The sequence below is a fragment of the Pyxicephalus adspersus genome, chromosome 7 (assembly GCF_032062135.1).
Source record: "Pyxicephalus adspersus chromosome 7, UCB_Pads_2.0, whole genome shotgun sequence".
Lineage (NCBI taxonomy): Eukaryota > Metazoa > Chordata > Amphibia > Anura > Pyxicephalidae > Pyxicephalus > Pyxicephalus adspersus.
In genome coordinates, this window is record NC_092864.1 from 27,183,597 (window position 1) to 27,207,869 (window position 24,273).

The 24,273-nt window shown below is 41.5% G+C and overlaps 1 protein-coding gene across 3 annotated transcripts in view; it reads right to left on the minus strand.

The window, feature by feature from the left end:
* The window catches only part of PTPN4 (protein tyrosine phosphatase non-receptor type 4), a 63,405-nt gene that overhangs the window by 26,593 nt on the left and 12,539 nt on the right, over positions 1–24,273 (minus strand). For 2 of the 3 annotated variants that reach the window (XM_072417933.1, XM_072417934.1), the window contains exons 2-13: positions 22,998–23,152; positions 18,172–18,279; positions 17,266–17,308; positions 17,112–17,190; positions 14,977–15,021; positions 13,143–13,195; positions 12,030–12,150; positions 9,425–9,512; positions 5,944–6,032; positions 3,471–3,534; positions 2,743–2,915; positions 175–243 (exon numbers count right to left, since the gene is read on the minus strand). In XM_072417933.1, coding sequence (XP_072274034.1) covers positions 175–243; positions 2,743–2,915; positions 3,471–3,534; positions 5,944–6,032; positions 9,425–9,512; positions 12,030–12,150; positions 13,143–13,195; positions 14,977–15,021; positions 17,112–17,190; positions 17,266–17,308; positions 18,172–18,279; positions 22,998–23,135 — 1,070 coding nt within the window. In that variant the 5' untranslated portion in view covers positions 23,136–23,152. The remainder of the gene's footprint in view (positions 1–174; positions 244–2,742; positions 2,916–3,470; positions 3,535–5,943; positions 6,033–9,424; positions 9,513–12,029; positions 12,151–13,142; positions 13,196–14,976; positions 15,022–17,111; positions 17,191–17,265; positions 17,309–18,171; positions 18,280–22,997; positions 23,153–24,273) is intronic. The other variant, XM_072417935.1, reaches the window with a different exon arrangement.

A 24,273-nucleotide genomic window follows, 5' to 3' on the forward strand; every position in this document is an offset into this window, starting at 1 on the left:
TTAAAAATATTCTCCACCAAAACCCTTTCCAGCCTGACCACACCATGTGACACTGAAAGGAGTTGCACCCTAGTGACGCCTGCCAAGCCATAAGCACAGAGCCGTCCAACAAAAGACTTTATATAGAAACTTGACAAAAAAAACAAAAAAACAGAAGGCGCAAATCCTGCTTACCTTGCAAAAACCCGGTCCTTATTGGCCTTCTCCTTCCCATACTGCACTGACTGCACTTCTGTTCGCCCGCTGCAACAACACCAAACACAGTTTGATCTTCATTAAATGTTATAGACACATTTTACATCACCCATGTGACCAATAAAAAACCAATAAGATAATTTCAGGAATACTGGGGAAACAGCTATCTGTCCGTCATGCTTTAATATTGTCCAAAAAGAGCAAGATAAGCTTGTAAACATGGTGAATCATTTTTGCCCCATTTAAATAAGCTCCTAGGTTGTCACCTTGTCACATAGGACTCCAATAGAGATTATGGAATGCTTCCTGCAATGGCTGTTTTAATATAATTTAAGCTGGCAATGCTTCCCCCTACCTGCAAGAGACTGACAACATCATTCAGCCTAGACAAAGTCACTACTTTAACTACTTTAAATAGCAAAAGGGCCAGCATTTACCAAATAAAAATGATGTTGTTTATTACGACAGGTTGGGATATTAACTCATGCAGACCTAAGATTAGTTTCTGAAAATACCACTTAAATGGTCCTCCTTTCTTGTATTCCACTAACCCGACTCTCTCTTCTGCAATCTATTATGAATGCTGCAGCCAGACTTTTCCATCCTCCCCACCTACGTACCTGATGCACAGCCTTCCCACCTCTCTTCTTCTGCTGCCTCTCTTTGTAGTTCTCTTCATTGGCTTCTATTTCACCTTAGAATTTAAATTCCTCACTTATAACCTTATCACATGCATGGTTCCAAGACTTTTCTAGAGCTGCTCCGACTTTCTGGAATGGTCTTCCTCGTTCTATTTGTCTTGCTCCTTCTTTCTGCACATTTAAAAGAGCCCCCTAAAACCCAACACTTCAACCTCACCTACACGCCTTCTTCTGTCTCCTAAACCCTCCCTACTCACCCACCATTTTCATATCCTATTGTGTGCTACTTCCCCCACCTCTTAAATTGTAAGCTCTTGTGGACAGGGTCTTCTCCTCCTCCTGTCTGTCATTTGAAACCCCTATTTAATGAACAGCACTGTGTAATATTTTAGCGTTCTCTAAATACTGTTTAATAATAATAATAATAATAATAATAATGATATTATAGAAGTAGGCGTTGTTGTGTGGCTGGGGGAATGGAGAGGAGAAGCCCCCGAGTAGAAAAAAACAGAAATAGGACCGGGGAGATTTCTGGAACTGTCCTATCTTGTGATTGGGGTGAGGAATAGTCAGGACAGATGTGGAGCCAGGAGGCAGCTGAGACAATTTTAGAAGCAGGACGGACAGCCAGAACACTTGAGCCTATCAAGTAGCAGAGAAGAATGTGACACCGTTATGAATGGGGAGAATTTCAGGAGACGAGCAGCAAATCGGATCAGTGGAACACAAAGCAGTGAGAAAGCTGTCCAAGGCTGTCAAGGAGGGGACTGGCTTATTCTTTAAAAGTCATACACATTTGCTACAAGGCTTCTACATACACAGTGTTCTCCCCATCCCCTATTAGCTGGGCACACCTCCCAACAATTTTTAGTAACCACCTGTCTGTTTTGGGTGCTGAATAGTTGGGTAATAGTAATAGGTAAAGGCCAACGGCCTACAGCTTCTTCCCACAAAAAAATACTGATACCTAACATAAAAAAATCCAATCAAGGATGTGTTTTTTGCTGGCAGGGCTCCATTAGAGAGATTTATTCTCACTTCCTGTCCGGACATTGTGACTTGTCATGTCTCTGTTGTACCCTACCCCAAATATGCTATAAAAAAGCAATTATATTTGTATTGAAATACCATTGGGGAGTTTACCTCACTTTATATTACGTAAAACGGTTGTTGGCAAGACAGGAAGTCAGGTAACTGGGGTCACACAAGCAGAGGGATGGTGGCTAAGAGAGATTAGGAAGAGCTGTTGAGGGGGTCAGCAGAATGTTGAGCAGAATACCATTTAAATGAAGGTGTCCTGGCTCTTGGCTGTTTCAAGAGCATTTTAGCTGCTCTTCAGGAGTCCATTATCCCTGGGCCATTGCTAAATTAAACATACCGAGATCTTTGTCCTGAATTACTCTCCCTCAAAATAGTACACTTCCTGTGCCTAAGCACTCGTTCTGTATCTTCATAACTGTATACCTGCAGTGTGAGAGCATTCAAAGCACAGCTTCCTTCACCATTAGTATCATCAGATTTAGTGAAGAGATTACTGTGCCTTCCACTGCTCTCCTTGCTGGGGGAAAGCTGCACCTGAGGACCTGCAGTGCAAGGATCTCTACCTCTGCTTCATACATTCTGTTGATCTGTGTTTCCCTCACCTCTATCATTACCCTACCAGTCATCCGGGGGTAGTGCTCGCATAAAGAAGCAAAGCGCTGTATGTACCAAGATGATTGCCTCCACGGGTACACAATGTAAAACAAGGCATGGAAATCAGTAATGGAAAAGAAATCAGTTGCAGAGACGACAATTTTGGTAGTAAGTCCTTTGCCCCCTGCTTTTTTTTTCATCTATAAGGACACAGCTTCTAGATCTCAGGTCTACAAATCAGTTTAATGATTCAGCTCTCTGTATTACTCACCAGTACCGGAACCTGGAGCCCAAAGTGAAGTAATGTGAGAAAAAGTTCTTGTGCGGTGGTAGTGGCGAGTCCAGTCGGAAGAAGGTATGATGCTCTACACACGTCTTCCACACATTCTTACAGGCGCGGTAATTCACCATGTTAAAGCCCAGTACCGTCTCTCGATATTCATTCTATGAAAATTCACACAGATATTGTTAGAAAAACTAATTTAATAATCTCTAGGACAGAGCAGGAACAATGCACAGCAAGGAAATTTCTTTGCTCGTCGTTGTATTTGATGCAACAATGGGTAGGAATGACAAAAATTAAGATTTATTTCAAACTTTAAATTTTTAATTCTATGTAGCCTCTTTTTGCTTTAAAGATTTGGGTTATTTAAGGTAGAAAAATCTCTATACATAGTCACATGTCGGGTGTTCTCTTATCACTGCAGAACATTTTATACAACCAACAAAGTGAACCTGCTGCTTTGCCTTTCATGTGCCATAATAAAATGATGAACTAGATAATTGCTTTTAACAGTTCCCTTAGCATTCTGATATACAGCAGAGGGATGAATGGGGGAACGGAGCTACCAGCGATGTTTTTCAAGGTTTTTGACTGCAGAAGGATGCAGAACTATTATTTCTAACGAGCGCAAAAAAGAATCAATACAATTCTGGAATGTGATCAGTTCAACTAAGGTGGACTGGATTTCTCTACATGATATCCTCACCGTTACTCACCAGTTCTTTCCTCAGCTGAATGAAAAACTGTTTGCACTTAAAAGATATTTTGACAATCTTCAACCTAAAAAGACACAAAAAGAAAAGTTTAGAAGTCACCAAGCAGAGGGGACACTTGTCGTGTGCCTCTTGGAGTTTATGCTGGGAATAGAAATCACATAACCAGAGAGAAGACTTTGCTGGGAATCCCCCCTTATGCTCCTTGGCATTGCAGCCAGTGACACACGACTACGGGACGGGGGCCGGAGACAGCAGGCAGAGGCCACGGGACGGGGGCCGGAGACAGCAGATCAGATTTCTTTATCTGTTGTTATAACTTGTTTTTTAAGTTTAATTTATGTTGAATTTCTCCAAAAGTCAATTAAGAACTAGAATAATAATGCAGAAAAAGAACAAAAAAGTCGCTTTCAGAATCTCTACCCCGATGCGGCCCTGGTAATGTGTGAGGTTTTTCTCGCTGACGATCTTCACGCTCGGCTTCTCGCTATTTTACTGCAGGGCACAGAAGTGATGGATCCTTCAACATGACCTATTTTCCAGCTGGATCTCCAGTTCAGTGACCTTCACCGGCTTTTAACCGCCTGTTTATTTATAAAAGGGGGAAATGGCGGGCTTCTTCTGATATATCTGTGTCATTGCTTGACATGGCAAATACATGTATTGTGTGCATTTAAGGCTGAACTCCAGGCAAACCGCTTAACGCACAGATAAAATACAGATAGAGCGGATAGTATATGCAGATGATTTTTATTTCTCCACCTCCAATCCTGAAATGTGGATTTCGTTTGAGAAAAACAAAATAAATTTGTTACAAAAACATACTGAAAAAATAACAGGTTATTGCAATGGCTGCTCCATGTGACTGAAAAGCATTCCAGCAAAATAAGCAAATCCAGATAAATAACATACTACTAAAAATATCATTCATCTGGTCTGCATCTACTGGCTGGTGGTACGGATGGACAAAAGCCCAGCAGAGGCAAAAATATCACTCAACCTAAAGAGCCACAAAGCCCAATTTATAAGCCATTTATAACTCTATGCTCTGCTGCTTAGACTTGTATTTAAATGTAGCTTCACTTCAAAGCAAAACTTGTAGTTTTTGATAAATTGAGAAAACTTAGCACTATGTTATGTTTTTATTGTTGGGATGAAATGTGGGAAGCAGGACTGATGTTACCAATAGGTAGCAGTACTCCCCTTGGAGCCCTCGACCATAATACTAGCAGTGGGATGGCTCTTGGGGAGAAGGTATGTTAATAATGAAGTAGATTTATCAACAAAATGAAAAAAATTTACTTGATATAAAAGGGTAGATAACCCTAACCATTTTTTTTAACCCTCCCCCCCCCCTTCTGTCTTTATCACTGTGGCAGTAAAGACTGAATGGGAGTGCAGAGTCCTGTGGCATACCATTATCACATTTCCCAGGAGTCTTGGGGCTACTCAGAAGGGGATTATTACACCATAAAAGTAATATGCCTATCTTACGCATGCGCAGTGAGATCAGCACTTTTTTTTTTTTTAAGTTACAGCAGGCTACGTTACTCGATCTTGCGCCTGCGCAGTGTGGGATTGGCTGACATAGCCAAAAGAATGAAGAAAATGGGGTGCAAGGTGCTTCCCTGGAGCCGGGACTAACAAGGGTTACAGGACTGCATGGGACCTAATTGAGGCCAGGTTATGGAGGAATTTGTGCAGTATAGGTAAGTAGTGTTTTTTTTATTTTTAGCATGTTCTACTTTAAGATGCTTTGATAGATGGATTTTAGTCTGAAAGAGAGGGCGCTTCCAGACAGGCTGTATTTGCATGGCCTGGGTATTGCCCACGTATGATGCAGAACCTCCATTATTATAACAGCTAAAATTCCAGCCACGAAATAGGGCAACTCTTACTTCCTGCAGCTTCTAATGTACATTGTGAGACGCTTGCAGTGTGCAGTGAAATCAGAATAAGCAATTTTAGTACAGGGGAGCAGCAGGTAAAGCTGTGCAAAAATTAAAGGAGGCATAGAGAGCAGATTTATTGAAGGGGAGAGGCTGGAGAGCAAATGTAATGGTGGACAGATGTAATAAAAGGGAAGCAGAAAGACAGACTTAATTGCTGTGTGCTGCTGGGTAAAACTTTATTTACTGCCAGGTTACAAGGACAGAAAGTGAAAATGAAATGTGGATGGGAAATAGAAGGCAAAAGGTGAATATAAAAGATATTAAAGAGCAAAATGGTGCATATATCTAATGTAAATGTCCAGTATAAGTAGTCTGTGACGGAACCTTTCTATACATTACTATTACTCTATCCAAAACTTGCAGCTCCCTCTTGTGGAATTCCAGATGCATAGGATGCTCATCCATTCATATAAATGCCAAAGATCAGGCACCAGCACAGGAGCACCAGTGACCGGGATCTAGGGATGATATGACTTCCATCACAATAGACATGAATAGAATAAGAGAAAAGGAAGTGTACTTACCATGGGAAGGTGTTGATTCGTACCCTGTTTTTATAAATCACAATCCCTCCTGACATTACTCCAATCAGAATTTCATTGTTACTCTGATCCTGCAATAGGAAAAACGCACATTTACAGCACAGAAATCAAATGATGAGATGTCAAGAGTTACAAGACAAACTTACAACCAGACCCCAGCCCACCTGCCCTTTGCCCCCTAATCCTACCCGGACATCCTCCACCCAGGTACTTACCTCTCCAGTACAGCCAGATCTCCAATGAAACTGTAAAATGGGCCCTCATAGACTTGAATGGGTTCGTACCTATCTGTTGCATGTAATTCAGCAGAGGCTGCTTTTAGACAGATGAGGATATTAAACAATTGGAAATTTTTCAAATCTTAAAAAGGTCCAAATTGTTTGCAAGAACTCCCCCTAAAGCCACAAATACACCACAACCTAGCATTCCGACAGTAACTGGAATCTGTGGGATCACCATGGCGTCTTGGCACTGGGGTCTCAGGTTGGTTATAAAACCAGGACACTATCTGCATGGAGTTTGTATGTGCATGCATTTCCTCCCTCATACCCCCTGGTGGGGTTATTGGCTTCCTGTCCAAGGTTTAACCAGATTATGTTTTTTATTTATAAGCAATTCCTGCAGAGACTGAAGCTCATCAGTCAGCTGCTTTCCAGCAAACACTGCTAACATGGGGAAGACCCCTCAATGTAAATTTTTATGTTCAGTGTATTCAATCACTGCGAGATTCCAGACAGTTCTTCACATTGGCAATGGCTAGATCTGCTCTTTGCACTTGTTCAGGGTTAATTCCTCTTTTAATAATATTACCCAGTATTTATATAGCGCCGACATACTATGTTGCACTGTAGTCATGTCACTAGCTGTCCCTTAAAGCAGCCCACAATTTAAAGGTCAGATACTGATCAGCATTCTGCCCAAATTTGTTTTAAGCTTGTCGGGGGATGAAGCTGTGGTTGAGTGGTCAGAAATTGGGTAGGGCAACACATGATAAATGTGGTGCTCCCACTTGTTTTTGCTGCTGTAGGAATCCAGTAAACCCTATAATTTTGTTGGCTTTCTACCGACTGGCGGGAGCCATACTTTTTTCCAACTTTGCCTGCCTCATAGTACATTCCATTACTCCATTGTCTTTGTATTATTATTAATATTATTATCATCCAGTATTTATAAAATGCTGACATATTAAGCAGCACTGTACGCAGTCCATAGTCATGTCACTAGCAGTCCTTCTAAGGAGCTCACAGTCTAATGTCCCTACTATAGTCATATGTCTTTAACACAGTCTAAGGTCAATTTGGGGGAAAGTCAATTAACCTAACTGCATGTTTTTGGAATGTGGGAGGAAACCCACGCAAACACAGGGAGAAGCTGCAAACTCCATGCAGATAGTGTCCTGGCCAGGAATCGAACCTAGGACCTAGCAATGCAAAGGCCTAACCAATGAGCCACTGTGCTGCCCGCCCGTCCATTGCAATAAAAAAAAAATGCATATGGGATTGGGCAGAGCTGGGCATCTATCTGTTCCAGAGGAAACATGTGGTGAAGAGATCCTTCACACAACATGAAAATATTGTGAGTGTAGGATGTCTCTGTCCAGATTAGTGTCATGGCCATTATAAATAGACGATGGGCTCTTGTGAGCTGCCAGATGAGGCAATCCACATTAATTACAGCTCCAGCTGGGAGGGTTCGCCCCTGTAATTGCGGTCTTCCTCAAGTGTAATTGCAGGGAAGATGAAGGTAAAAAACTCAGACGTTACAAAAACCTCTTATGAAGAGCAAATCCAACAAGAACAGCGGGCAGCAGGTAAAACCCCCAGCAGAACACTCATCTGATATCTCTGTCAGCTGTGCACAATGATGGGTAAGAGCCAAACGATGCTACCAGAGAAGGTTGGGGGTCTTGGCTTTATACATTCTGATATATAAAAGGTGTATGTGGCTCCAGGGACTGTCAAGAAAACATATTTTTTTTGTTCTTTTTGCATTTTATGATTTCTAAAATGAGTGAGGGAGAATGCCATCTACAGGTGGGGTGTTGTAACAAGTATCTCCAGCTTGCCGGTGACTTCCATAAACAATCAAAATTATCCCCTCATTAGAAACCATGCCGATTGGTTCCCGATAGTAAATATAATATATGAATCTGTCCAGGAAATCAAGGTTTCAGAACGAGGAGTGTGCTGAGGTGCGTGCTATTGCAAGACCGTAGATTACTTATCTCCTGGCACAGAGTGAAGGGTAAGGTAAAGCCTAATGTCAGTACATGACTTTGGCACGTTTACCATGTTTGTTTTTGAAAAGTGTACAGCATGTGCAATCAAAGCAACCTGTGCAACTGACACACTGAGCCCGATTTATTAAAGCTCTCCAAGGCTGGAGAGGATACACTTTCATCAGTGAAACTGGGTGATCCAGCAAACCTGGAATGAGTCTGGTCCAGGATTAAAAACATTAGCTAACAGATAGCAAATAACTTTTAGGATATCCATTTCAGGTTTGCTAGACCATCCAGCTTCACTGATGAAAGTGAATTATATTCAGCCTTGGACAGCTTTAATAAATCAGACCTAATGTGTGCCAAAAATTGTGGTGCTGACACTCTCACCAAATTTGCAGAAGCCAAAAACGAATGAATTAGAAGGGGGATGGGTTTTAGTTAATGGTCAAAGAACTAAAGAATGAGAATGGTGATAATCATTGCATATTAAGCTGATCACTGAGATTCCGCTATCCGCCATATAAAAAACAAAGTGAAATGGCCATTCTGCAGTCCTTGTTGGAGGAGACCTCTCAGTCTACAATCTGCAGTGTCAATGTCAGCAGGAGTGGAGTGCTGGGGACCACCCAGCATAGACACAATGGCAGTACTGAATGAGGAGTTCCCTGCATACAGAAATGGTGCTGGCAATAGACTAATTTTGTCAGATGGGTTAGACAGAGGTTTATTAGTTCAGGGATAAGCTTTGAATTACTTCCCCATCCTAATGTCAAAGTTTTTACAACTGGAGATCAATATATATTTACTAATAATCTAGTAAAAAAGATGAAAGCTAACATGCAGCTGATCTTTATATCAATGCTGCACAATTTGTTTCCGCACGCAAACCATAAAGATGATTGAAGCCCTGCACCATGCATCCCTCTCAGCGCTGTTTACATCAGCTATGGACAAGCAGGCTGATAATGAACGTATGAACACGCTGCAGGAAGGAAGCACTTGTAATGACGGGAAACATTGAAAGGAAAGGTCAGCCTTTGAAATGGGAGACTTGCATGACAATGACAGAGCGGAAGGCCCTTGAATAAAACTTCCCCTCCAATATTGTAATAATTGTACAATTAGATTAACCTGTGTGCTAATAATTTCTAAACATGCCATTGTTGTTGCTGCTGCTTCTTACACAGACAACAAACATATCAGACTGAGATAAAAAGAGAACATGAACAGGACACTGACCCGAGCGTAGTGCAGCTCCACCCCGTACAGCTCTAAAGTGCGAGCGGTGTTCAGATAACTGAATTCAGCTTCTGCCGGAGTCAGGCCCCTAAAAAAACACAAAGATAGAATTATTTACGATCATTACCATTGTCAATATTTAATTTACTCTTTTAAATAGCCCTGACATATTCAATAGTGCAGTGCGGTAAGCAAGTCCTACCTGTCTGTACAGAGGAGCTGACACTCTTATATCCTCCCACAGTCGCATACGATTATTACATATTATATAGCTCTGACATATACCGCAGTGCTGTACAGAGAACGCTGAGCCACTCCTATTAGTCTCTGTACAGAAGAGCAGACACATAAAAGTAGAAGATTTGCATTTCTATGTAGCACACATGGTGCAATGTCAAGGACTGCATTGGTAGGCAGCACTGGCAGTTCTGGTCAGCACGCTGTCAATCTTGGAGAAGCAGCAGGTGCATCTAAGAGAATATCGAGAATTCATCCTTACAGATACACAGAGTAGCTGTTGGTTGTCTGCCCACTATAGCAGTCTCTCCTTTTCCTCCTGATTGAACATCTTATGTTTAAAGTGGAAATACCTGGCGGAACAATTGGCGACCAAGGAGGTGGTTATTGCAGAAAGGAACAGGCGATGTCTCTTCTGCAACAACTGTTCTTACCGGCCTGATTGCCATCCAGCAATAAATAATTGCCATACTGGCAATCCCGGCTTCCCATGTGTAAGCTGGGAATGAATCAACTCCTATGCGGGAGTTACGTCATTCCATCCCGGCCAATTAGGATGGCTGATCATATTGAGAGAGAGAAGAAAGAAAAAGATGGCAGTACCCTGAGACAAAACAAAAACAGGTAAGTGTAGCAAGTTTTTTAAAGCTCATCTCCAGGCAAAATACTAAAACCGCTCATGAATTGGCAATAATGAACCCTTTTCATTTTTACTATTCCAAAATTATGGACAATAACTGCAATATCTTGGTTCAAAGTGACCATTTAGAAGCACTTTCAGCTTCATATCTTGTCCTGGAGACCTAAAACTTGTGCCCGCTCCATATGTTTACTTTAATTGGTCCCCTTGGTGCCCCAATACAATCCTTAATGCAATTTAGTTGACATACACAGTGCAGTTTCATTACAATACGGTCATGATTAACCTGCCCTGTCCCTACCCTGCCTCACTTTTCACGCCCAAAGTTCTCCCCAGCCCCTTCTAGCCAAGCGCACCATCCGGCATTTTTTTTTAGTAACCACTTGATTATTTTTTTTGTTGGGTCACAATTCAGGGGCCACCACTCACCTACAGCTTCTTCCCACCCAGCTTAAAAAAAAATTATGAGAGAATACCAATGCCAATACTGAGCTGCTCCTAATCCTAATGTCGTGAACAACGGTACGGTGCACATTACAGCAGCAAGACAGATGCTGAGTAATCATGGGATTAGTAGTTACATACAGAATTAATGAAGTGATCAGGCTGCTGCACAGACACTCATCCACATGTCACAGGTAATGATATATGGGGTTCATACTCCTATGCAGCAAGTCAACTGAAAAAGTAATAATAAATCGATCTGTGCAAAAGGTGAAAAATGAGAAGGCAGCAATCCCAGAGATGGGCTTTAATCTTTCCCCAGACAATAACTGCTGTATCTGAGGGTGTTTTTGATCCCAAGCTGCTTTCCAAGACTCACTCAGATAATAAGCAATGCAAAAAATTATTTTTCCTTAAATAACAAAAACCTTTTAGTTTACAGCTTGAAAGAAGCCAGCACTGATGGTACAGGGGGAATATGAAAATTAATTTAAAAGCACAGTGGCTCAGTGGTTAGCACTCTGGGCTTTGCAGTGCTAGGTTCCAGGTTCGAATCTCCATCGGGACATTATCTGAATAGAGTTTGCTCTCCGTGTTTGTGTGGGTTTCCTCCCTCAATTCAAAAACATGCAGTTAGGTTATTTGGCTTCCCCCCAAAATTGACCTTATGACATATGACTATGATAGGGACATTAGATTGTAAGCCCCTAGCTAGTGACATGACTATGGACTTTGTACAGCGCTGCGTAACGTCGGCTCTATATATATATATATATATATATATATATATATATATATATATACACATACATATACACACATATACACACACACTGTGTAGTAATAATATTAATAATAATAATAATAAAAACAATGAAGCACAGAGAATGTTTGAGATTGAAAACAGTTCAGTACTTTTCACTAACCACCCGACCATGCTGTTTTTGAGTGGTTATTGAAAAGAAAACAATACAGGGGCACTTGATAGTCGGGGCATAATACAAAGATAATGGAAAAATTGGGATATATTAAAAGGGTAGACAAATGGCCAAATGACTATCTTCTAGCAACCACAAAAGGGGTGCAATGTTTTTAGTGATTCAGTTCACTTATAGACTTGCGGTGTGGGAAGTAGCAGTAATGTACAACCATTGAGCAGCACTGCAGAGACAGTTTATGTCATGAGCCAATAAGAATTTCCTTTAAGAGTGCTCTCATCCATTAAGGTGTAACAAAGGAATGAACACTTTTGCATTATATCTCACAGCTGCAATATCAGTCTACCTGTGCTGCTGATGCAGTTTAGCGATTTCCTTCTCAAAATCCAGAGGTTGGTTGGGGATAAATGAAAAATCAGCGAGGTACCCAGGGAGGTGCTCTGAGTGACTGTAATCTCCCAGCTCAGCTTAAAAAGACCAAAACGTAAAGCTTAGCAAACTACTGATTAATATTTTACAAACCACACTAAAACAATTCAATATATATTTTATATTGTGTATCTGGTTCATAGAATTGCTTTCTATTTATAAATAACTACAGAAATTAGCTGTATTATTATTTCCTTGATAACAGGAAACCTGGGAAACATTTTCATATTAAAATAAAGGTTTTTATGGAAAATATTTTACTCTGGAAATGAATTGGCCTGAAAAGTCCCAAAAATTGCATGTTTCCCCTTAATGTTCCTTAGAAATTAGGGATGTGGCCTTCTAACAATTTAGAACCCTTGAGATAACTAACTTTCAGGTCTTCAGGGAACTCCTTCTATAATTACTATATTCACAGCTCACAGTATAGTTGTCTGCTTCTAGTAATTGGAGATCTCTGGTGATTCTATAAGGGCAGCATAGCATAGAAATCATCATTTATGACTGCTGACAAGTAGATTATGGCATTTCCTATTCTCACAGCTTGCCTGAGATTACGGTGCAGACATATTAAAGGATGCAATGTAACACTGACACGTGATGACAGACCTATAAGCAGAGGTAAGATTTTACATCTGAAAATATGCTTGTTATACATAAACCTACATAAACTGGGGAAGTACTGGAAAAGTCTGTTCCTGTGCCAATAAATAATATTATTATTAATATTAATATCAAAAAATGTTCTGCAGAGAACTCTTTGGTACGAGTGGTCTTTTTGCAAAGATCCAACACTGGCTGGAGAGCTTTAGCTGTGACCCAGCTACAACGGGAAAGAAAACTCTACTTTTACATAGACATCAAGGGTTCATCCCTGCAGTATGCAGCAGCGGCCATACTTTTCTACTCTACTTTTACACTGTAGCTGCTTTACAGGAAAAATACATTTTAAGATTTTGGTTTAAATTTATTAAGCTACTTTAAAATGAACAATATCACTTATATGACATATTCTGGTGCTGAAGCTTACATTGAACTGCGTAAGAAGCCAGTAGTGCGGCAGTATTGTAAGGGCAGGGCAACCTGCAAGAGAAAATAGGAAACCAGTGAGCAGAGAGAATCCTGTAATCGCCTGGGTGAAAAGATGATCACGAAAAATTTAAAATGGGTAAAACTGATTCATAAAGCAGACGAAACTGGAAGCAAACAATGTATTACTTTCCATGGGATTCTAAGCGGTTACTTTGTTGGATGATGAAAGGTGAAATCTGATTAATATACAAAAAGTAATGACATTAGAAATAAAACATTATTGTTCAAATAAACTCTGAAGTATAATAAAAGTCACATTCAGGCTTCCTTATATGGTGTCATTCACCACTCCAAAGATCCAGCTGTAAACCTCTCCTACAATGTGTGGTCACCAGCACTTTCAGGTTTCACCGTAGTGTTTGCACCACAGGTAATTAGAAGCCAGCTGACTATCCAGCCTTTTAAAACAAAGTAACATGCAGCCTGGCATTTCAGTGCCAAATGCGGTTCCAATTTTCACCTGCTGCTGTTTACTAGCAACCTTGTGCTCCAGTGACCCTTTTTGCCCCCGGGACTCTGTGTCGCTTAACTGCTGTCTCCCTGGTTATTGGCTTCTGCTTGCTTCAAACTATATTTGGTCACTGCTCGCCCTGATCATTGGTGTGGTTCTGAAGTCGGTCATCTTCTTACCTTCCTCAATGGCCCTTGGCACAATTGTGTCTGAGAGACGCAACCTGGTACAGCCACCAGGGAAGTTACATATGGTCCATTATTCCATATGAGGTGATTTGCTTATACTTCGTGCTCTATGTGCTATAAATACCAAGGATCTGGTACCTGGACACGTCTTACCAATGTGTTTGAATTCCAGTTCATTACAATCTGCTTCTGACGGAGACGCGTTCCAAACTTGTATTGAAATCGCTCTCTAGGATTCAGTTTATTTACAATTTTTTCAGCCCTGATGGAGGGAGTTGCTTTGAACCCCCTAAATGAGTTGGGTTTGACTGAATATGACCTTTAATAAAATGTATTGTTGGACTTTACCAAAAAGCTTCTAGCCATTTCTTAATGTATTAGTTTGGGACACGTACTGGTCCATTTAAAAAAAAAAAAAAAAAACACTCCTCTTTCTGTCTTGACGTAGCAATCAAAACACAATGGGAACACATAGCCTCCCGGGATACTTACGTCACGCATCCCAGGAGGCTCTGGCTGCTCCTTCCATGAGATTAAGCATGCGCAAAAGAAGCCTTTTTTTAAATGGAAGAAAAAAAATGCCAATCTTACACACGCTCACACACGTGAGATGGGCACTCTTTTTTCCCCCGATCTACGTCACCCTGTACAGTTTGAGATCAGGTGACATATGAAGGAGGAGGAAGAAAACTAAAGAAGATGGCAACGCCCGGTGCTTCATCTGTGCCGGGATGAAGGAGGATACCAGAATGACGCAGGATCAGATTGAAGAAACCCCTGATGGATCAATAGATCTGTGGTATTAAAAGTGTGATTTTTTTTTTATTTTTAGTTTAGTTCGCTTTAATATTTACAATATCCTTATTTCAGAGTACCCCAATGTGCACTGGTAGGAGGGTGGGATTTTAGGGTGTGCTATATTTTCAGATTTGGCCCTTTTAGATTTAATTTGTTTAGCTCTGGCACAAGGGAATTCATATGAATCCACTTCATGATTTCCACATAAAACACTTCATGTGCCCATAACATTTTTTACCATAGTACATTCGGAAGATTTAATGACTCCCTCACAAGGTGAGGCTGGAGCAATCTATTAATAACAAAAAATGTATAATATATGCAATTTTAATTACCTCCCAGTGAGAACGTCCTGTTTAATCTGCAGAAAATACAGGTACCTGAAAGAAAACAGAGGCATAGTGACGACAAAGTAACAGATCTGCTCGCATCAGGGCTGAGGGTTATTGAGAAGAGCACCGGTGCAGAGGGTTGTGATGAGAAAGCTTTGTACAGCAGAGACCCCTCTCACCAGCTGTGGTCTGACACTGAAAACCACAGAGGCCCGGTGAGATTTTATTTAATAATGTAGCTAACATGTTGATAGAGGGGAAAGAAAGAGCTGGGGAATGGAGCAGATACTAAGAAAATACAACCCTTAGCTTTAAACATGTGAAGTCATTTCCACAGGAAATGTAGTTACTGTATTTACAGTGTGTAAATTCCTAAGATAACATGATGGTAGCATGACTGAGTCAGGATTTTGATGTTAAAATTTGTCCTTTTTCTAATCTCACAAAAAACAGAAGACCTTTGTATCCTTATCTGTCCCCAGCTGTGGCGAGAGGCAATACAGCTACACTGAGACCTCCCACAGGGCCAATGAAATCTGCAATACGCCAGGCACAAGCAAGAGGCTCCAGCGGTGTGACAAATAAAGCGCCAATGACAATTCTCCTATGAGACACTGCAGCGGAGAGCTCTATCACTCAGCACAAGACCTTGGGGAAAGCAATGCACATTCATTCTGTAACCAGGAAACCGGTGTCAGCCCAGAACAGCAAACAAAGCCGACGGCTGTGTTATTATCCATATTGCAATCCATTGCATTGATTGGATCTATCGCTAGTAAAGGGGGACAAAGGTAAATGAAGCTGGGGGGGGGGACTTGTTTTTCTGATGTAAAATTTAAATTTAAAAGAAAGGCTTTAGTAGCTGCTTTTTTTGCAAGCCAGCAAGTACAGCTTCAGGACTTTGCTCCTGCAGAAAAAAGCAAAATTAACGTTCCCTTTTTAAGAATCCCGGCCCAATCATTATTGCATAAAGGGACAGGTGGTGTCCCTTAAGCAAAACTCTCTTCTACCTGCCTGATGGCTATGGGTTTCTGGTGACAAAGCAGAGCTGCACATGCACAACATGAGCTTTGGTTGCCAGTATACCCAGCATAGCTGGTTCCTCTGTGCAGGAGTTAATTCATCCCAGCCGGGCCAATCAAGATAGCCAAAGATCTTAAGCCCTGCAGGGGAATAGGGACAGGTTAAGTAATATAGGATTTAATTCTGCTATAAACTAACAAGCAGCCATTTTTTGGGGGGAGACGCAACCCTTACGCCTGGGGAACCCTAGCCGTTCATCCTCCTCAGCCGCCTGGGGGGAAAAAGTACCAGACCCCAAGCGTGGGGGAGTGCCGCAGTCCTTTATCCTCCCCTAGCCACCCAGAAGAGAGTACTAGCCCTCAAGCGGACGGACCGAAATCCTTAAGCCTGGGGTCTTTGCAATGTCCGGAATGCACACAAAAGGACCTCAGGATTCTGCTGCTACCATGGATTGCTGCAGTAAAAACTTTCACTTTTTTAAAAAAGCCCAATGGCCACTTTATTAGGTACACCTGCTTGAAAAAGCAACTAGTGCATTATGTGTACTGAATATGCCTGACTTGTCCATTTAATTCATATGATTTTAGATCTTTTAATCATGGCAGCAGGATGGTCTGTATCCAAATACTGCTTCTGCCTGCATCCACCCTTTAAGCAGTTTTCATATTTGCATGACCTATTCGAAAAGCCAGGCCACTGCCTGTAATAGGGCTCTTGTAGTGAGGGCCGAGTGCTCCTATAGGTGCTGTCATGTTTTCAGGAAGCCATGTACCACTTACCGCTAGCACCTCCTACCAGTTATGATCTGCCTGCATTGCATGAGAAGCACAAAGAACAATTGATTGTTGGGACTAAAATGCGATATGTAATGAAAATGGAAAGGATTTATTTAAAACGTCATCAGAATGTTGCTGAAGAATTAGCAAAGAAAGCACAATATAAGAATAAATTAAAAAAATCAAAAAAAAAAAACAATTTAGCTTGGCAAGGATTTAGTAACCATGTCAAAAACAAAAATAAAAGGAGCACAAAACCAGACAATACCTGCAAGGTTCCAACATGTCAATGCACATATCTCATTTTTTAATACAGTAGAACGCAGCATGTGCCCCTACCTGGTGTATTCCTCCTGCAGTTTGCTGGAATCAGAGACAAAGAACTTCACCCTGAGATTCAGACTGTGCGGAGACCCCCCTAGAAGAGACAAAGCCTGGTAATTATGAGCAAGATGTCGGTTAAGCCAAAGAGATCACATGACGTAGTACTCACTTTTCAGCTGCTTTCTGATTGGCTTGTTTGGGTCCAACCACCTCTGGATTTAAAAAAAAAAGAATAAAAAAATATTAGCGAGAATGAATTTGTACAAATAAAAAAAAATTCTAAAATACTTATTGGTAAGGGATAATCGTCAGTTATTTTGCTGAAGGTGTCTGGTCAGTCTGTAGTGGGAGGACCTAATGGGCTCTCTGCCCAAGCTATGTGCCGAATAATGGTAAGCTCCCTCCCATCTTTACACAGTAATACCAATGTTTGCAAAGGCATTTATACCAATATCTTCTAAGGAATAAATAAAAAAAAAAATCCTTTGCATAATTTATTATATGTCCAGAGTTCAGTTAGGTTTAGTCTACACGGACGTTTTCCCCAGAGTTTAACCTGAGGTTTCAAAAGATGTTTTAAATGTTTGAAATTTCCATGCATTCCAATTGACTAATCTACACCAGGATGTTTTCTTGAGGCACGTTTATGAGCCTGATCTATAACGTTGCTTGCAACGTTTAGAAAATTAAAGAAAATTAAAGGTGAGCATCCCACATCTTTCTAAAGACTTAAAGAAGCCTGAATATTTTTAGGAAGAAGAGGACCTCTGAAACTTTGGGATTATGGGTTTGGGGTCCTTACCTTTCTGAAAATTCTATGACAACGTGCAATGACCTTGCCTATAAGTAAGGTGAGCATGTTTTATGCTTGTAATACGATCACAGTGAGATTTTATTTGGAGGGCTGCAAGGTAAGTGGACCTAAAATTTTTACCTAAGTGATGTTAAAGTCTTTTTTTTTTACTTTTATGTATGAGCATTTTATAGAAGAGCTACATTAAGTTCTTAGAACATGAAGGTAAGTTCTCTTTAGCAACATTTTAAATTCACATTATCAGAGGGAACGGGGACTCACAGGGTTCTCTGAAGAATCATCAGCCAACTGCAATCCAAAATAGTCCCTCTCGGTGAGATCAAGAAACTTGAAGACTAAATCTAGCAGAGCTTGGCCGTGCTCATATTTCTGGAAGACACAAAACATTGCTGGGGTTAGTACAAGTCGAATGAATTTCTAGGGTTTAGTACAGGTTGGCTGTATTTGTAGTACTGTTCAGTCCCTGGACATATGTGTGTGCTGGGTGCTTGAAGCCAAGCTCTCCTGGAAGACTTGAGATCCAGTGTTCTTCCTGGCAGCAAGTGACTAGGCAGAGTCATATAAAATAGAGCAAAGTATGACACACTCCCTTCTAAATGCTATGAAAACACGCTGCAGAAAAACCCAAACCACAACAGCGCTTAAAAGGGAAAGACGAGACAACGGACCGGAGATCTGCTGGTTCCTGGCAGCTGTGACCGGACTGGAGATGACAAACACAACATCTGCTTTTCTCAAGAAGCACAGCGATGTACGCAACCCAGAGTTCTACCCAGAATTTTTTTAAGCTGGGTGGAAAGAAGCTGTAGGCGGGTGGCTGCCCCTGTATTGTGACCCAACTTTAAAGCCAACACCCAAAAACAGCCAAGTGGGTACTGAAAAGTGCTGGGTGGTGCAGTCAGCAAAAATTGGCCGGGGAGAACACTCAACCCAACATCCACCAAATAAAAGAAAACTCCTCCTCAAAGCTTAGCTCCAAGCAAACAGCCTAATACACATATGAAATACATATTGATGCTATTTAACACAATTTCTGTCCATTCAGTTCTCAGATATACACAGCCCTGCTGCACAGATCAGGCCCCTTGTCTACCCAGGAAGAGGAACTGATCTTTCTCTGCTGTCGTTAACCTTCCACCTATAGCTCCCCTGTCCAAGGAAACTCTGGGGCTGGACAGAAAAGAAGACCAGATCACAAGCCTTTATTTGTCACTCTGCTCTCTCCTTTCATCGGCATACATCTTGCACTACAGCACCTTGTATTGCTTTTTCCTCCTCCAATCTGAGCTTTGCTGTACAGGAACTGCAAAAGGGTTGCTAAAAATGTAGGCACTAACAAAAAATTGGTAATGATTTAATGGTCAATTTGTCATTTTATATTCTATGTATTCATATCTGCCTGCAATTCAGCTTTACAATTTGTACATTTTCACAGTATTATTATTATTATTATTATTATTATTAACAAGTAGTATTTATATAGTGCCAACATATTACGCAGCACTGTAAATTAAATTGGTGTAGCAAATGACAGACAGATACAGATACAGAGAATGACACAGGCCGAGGGATGGACCCTGCCTAGAACAGCTTTCAATCTAGGAGGTGGGGGAAGTAGCACACAATAGGTGGGGGAATATTGATTGGTGAGTGAGAAGACGGGTAGGCGAGGTTGAAAAGATGGGTTTTAGGGGATCTCTAGAAAAGTTTTGTAGCCATGTGTGTGATGAGGTTGTGAGTGAGGAAGTCATTATTAGTCAATGGAGGAGTGAAGAGAGGAGCTAGGGGAGTATTTTTCTATCAAAAAAGCATAAAAGTAGGTGTGGAGAGAGCTGAGGAAGAATTTCACATACGCAGATTTTACAGTTGCCATAAGAGGGGGGGGGGTTGTAAAGTTGGGGACATTATTTTATACTCATTTCTGCCCAAACCAACAACAGGGATCATCTACAACTATTGATTCCACCACCTCTTAGATTGTAAGCTCTTTTGCCAGGGTCCTCTTCTCTTCCTGTATCATTGTTTGTATCTGTCTGTCATTTGCAACCACTGCAGAATATGTTGGAGCTTTATTAATATAGTTAAATGTTAATAATACTAATAGTTTGACTCCACATGAAACAACCTGATGTGGGCACATGAGCTGCACTAGGCAACAGAGGATTTTTGAAGTTGGAATTATTATTAATAAACAGTATTTATTAATAATAATAATAATAACAGTATTTATATAGAGCCAACATATTACACAGTGCTGTACAATAAATAGGGAATATCTGCAAACATCACCTACAGGTTTAAGAAAATGCAGCAGAAACAATCCAACAGCAAAGTTAAATTGGGATTTCTAGGAAGGGGGTTACTGACCACAGGGTCACTGCAGTTTTTGTTCTTTATATCACCTCTCCTGGACTTTCTCTGGAGTTGCAGAATCCCCCTGAGACGTGTACAGACAGCCCAAGAAGTATCAGTTACATGGTCCCTGGAGATACATATTTTAGGAGATCAGCAGAAGGTCACTGACTGTTTTAGTCTGCGGTCACATTTTCAGAGACAGCTCCATGCTGATACTCCGAACTGACATCTTAATGAGAGCGATGCTTCACTGTGTGCGAGGTATTGAAACTTTCTCTGCTATCGCTGTTCTCGCACGACAGGTTACTGGTAGGAAAGGCAGAGAAAGCACACGGGGGGGGGGTGTTGTAACAGCCAAGTACGCGGCCTGGCTCTCCAGAGAACGCTGCCTGGCCTTTAAATAACAGATGTGCACAGACTTGGAAATGTGTGATCTTCTCCTAAGCTGCCGTGAAGGCTTGGCGTGCCTGTTTTACTCGACGTCTTATCCAAAGTTCAGGCTTCCTCGAACCTTCCAATAGCTTACCATGCAAGGAGCGCAGTGCAGACGTCCATACACAAGATTTATCAAATCGGTGAAGCTATTACAAGAAAGGCTTTGAGGAAGAGTTAAAAAATACACCAGTGAGGGTTAACAGACAGAAAATTTTTAAAGCGAATATGGGAAAAATCCGGTGACTGGAAAATACTCCCGGTATGCATTTGTAGAGATTTGTATTGCACCAATTGCAGACCCCACAAACACTGTTCTTAAAGCCAAACGCCAGCCAAAATCTTTACATCATTTTAAATGCAATAGAGCAGTGCTGGTCCGCGGACCGGTGCTGGTCTGTGGCTGGTGGGTTGGGGGCCGCGGGTGACGGGAGTAACTCCATTTTGGAGATTATCTCTTACTCTGCGATTCAATGACAGCTTTCCTGTAAATGAGAAGAATGAGAGTCATTGGGACAGTAAGGGCCATGGTTCAGTCCTCAGGCTTTTGTAAGCATTTTTAAAGCCTGCAATTGCTTGTAAAAAAAAAAAGCCTTGTAAAAATAATTTAAACTAATCATGAAAATGAATAGGTCTGTTTTTTGTGCAGGCTTTAAGGCTTTTTGTTCAGAGGCTTCATGCAGCTTTCAGGGTGGTTTGGTCAAAATGTCTCTATAGAATTGCAAACCTGTACAGGCTTTTGCAAACACAAGTTTTTTGGGTTTTTTTGCCGGAAAACGATCCTGGAATCCTAGCTGTGCAGAGTCGGCTTCCAGGAGCGTTTATAAGCCACGTTTCAGGCCAGTATCTATGGGATTTAGTTTGCTGCACATAGGTTTTGCATTCCCATGCATGTGCATGCAAATGAAAAACCTGCCCTAAACAAGTCAGAAAGAGGTCAAAGGCACCCATTATTTTATTTTAAAGTTCTACATGATCTACCTAAACTGATGTCATTGACAGATGCCCGAAACCCAACAGCATAGGTCCTAGGTGCAAACAGTTATACAAATCTGACCAAACTTTACTTACTCAATGTCCTCCCCAGACCCTTTTAGCAGGGTGGTGCACCCTGCACTTTTCAGCAACTATCCAGCTGTTTTTGGGTTGTTACCATCACAAATGATCTTGTTGGACATCACATTCTAGAACCATGATTAATAAATCTGGTCTCCTCTCCCCTTTGCTTACCAACAGCCTCCACTGCAAGATTTTGGAGTCTATGTCAGAATTTGTGACGTCAGATACTGATCAGTGTTCTACCCAAATTTGTTTTAAGCTGGGCAGGAAGAAGCTGTGGGCGAATTTTGTCAGCTTTCTACAGCCTCCCCACCGTATTTTGTTCCGATTTTCCCTGCCCCATAGTACATCGCATTTCTTCATTGTCTTTGTATTATCATCCAGTATTTATATAGCGCCAACATACAGCGCTGTGCAAAGTCTATAGTCATGTCACTAGCTGTCCCTCAAAGGGGCTCACAATCTAATGTCCCTACTATAGTCATATGTCATTAGCACAGTCTAAGGTCAGTTTAGGGTAAGCCAATTAACCTAACTGCATAACATGTTTTTGGAATGTGGGAGGAAAAAGGGAGTGGCCGGAGGAAACCCACACAAACATGGAGAGAACCTGCAAACTCCATGCTGATAGTGTCCTGGCCGGGATTAAAACCTGGGACCTAGCGCCGCAAAGGCCAGAGCCACTAACCACTGAGCCACCATGCTGCCCCAATTGTTCGGGGTCTTGACCAAGCTTTTCAGTAAAAAAAAAAAAAAAAAAGCTGGGTGGTTGCTGAAAAAAGCTGGGTAGTGCTAAAAGGGGCTGCGGGAGACCACTGCTGATACTGCATGAGAAAAACCTATTCCCAATCGGCATCTCAATCATCCTAAACTTGAGGTGAGGGCTCTGTGAAGGACATATAAAGTTCTTCACATAAATCTTGATCAAACCATGGCTTTGTAGCCCAGGGCACAGTCATAGGGAAACAGAAAAGGGTCTCTCCCAAAATGTGACCACAAGGTTGGAAGAGCACAATTGTCTGCAATGTCTTTGTACACTGCGGCATTATCCTTTACTGGAGGCACCATAATTCAGTTGTTTGGGAGGTGACCACATACTTTTGGTAATATGATGGTGTGGATTCTGCCCTGACCAGCTTTTTGTGGATCTAATTCCGGTGAAAGCTACGGACAATCAGGGAGCAGATTGATCACATCGCACACACAATTCTGCCACAGACATTGGACACACAATTACTTACACTGACACGGAAAGCTTGCACAGTGTTATCCAGCAGAAGGATATTACACACAACCTCTGTGCTCTGCCTGTCTCGGGCCTGCTCCGACGCACGTACATTGTAGGTTTTGCCAGCAGGCAATCGGAAACGTGCGCTCATTACTGTCTGCGCAAAGTCTGGAAGATACGACAGAGAGAGAGAAATAGGATTAGGATGGAATAATATAACATTATTCTGCTTTATAAATAGTAAACTGTTTTTTATAATGTACAAAAGATTTCTAATTTTAGTTCTCTGTAAGGCTGGGGCCGGGCAGATGCCCGATAAGAAGTTAGCTTGACATGCATGAATGCGAACTTCACTTCCATGGCTGCCATTTTCTATGGATGGATGGCAGAAAAGTCTTTACTTGGCCCTATAGGTTTCCAAACGATTTTCACTGGTCAAAATTCCACATTAACAGAAGGTGAGGCCTGTCTAAATAATTGAACTAAACTTCACTATCTGGAGGGGGGGAAAATGGATGCAAGTAACACAGCGTTAACAATTTCTGCACACTTTTCCTTATTATTAGGACAGGTGGACTCTGTAAGATCTGGGAATGGGTCTTGTGGTGTCTGGCGCCAAGATGTTAGCAGCAAATCCTATAATTTAACCGACTTGACTTTTTCCCATAGTGCATGCTGCTGCCATGGTTTCCTAGGTAAATGCCCCACATTAGCCTTTTACCACCTTTTCATTGCTCCATGGGGTAGATCTGACACTTGTTTGCACGCTGTAGGTGCGTCAGGTGGTGGACAGGGATCAGCATGGGCATTCTGACTGGTTAGCTGCTATGAAGCCCCATATGCAGCAAGCTGTGATGCCCAATGGATGTGCATTAGGTTTGCATGTGCCCCCTTCTGTGGAACCGAACCAGGGCTCCGCATACAGGGCACTTTGGAGATGCTCTCAGAATTTTGCTTACCCCTTGGAAGCAGCCATTGTAACCAAATACTCAATGTTCATCTTTAATGTTCATCTGTTAATCTTCAATTGTCCCGGGATTTGATGTTTTGGCTGATTGGTGTCAATTCTATTTGTAAACCACAGGGATCTGCAAGCCTTGTAGAATTTTACACATAGAATATATTATAGCAAACAAAGCTAACACACAGATGAAGTGCTGAGCACATAACACAAGCGGCAGGGGTTGGCAATGGGCCATTCCCACATTTCCTCACTGGCTGCAGCTTACATAGTAAACACTCAGCCAGCCAGGAGCAGATAGAAGACAGAATTCTATTGCATGCACATG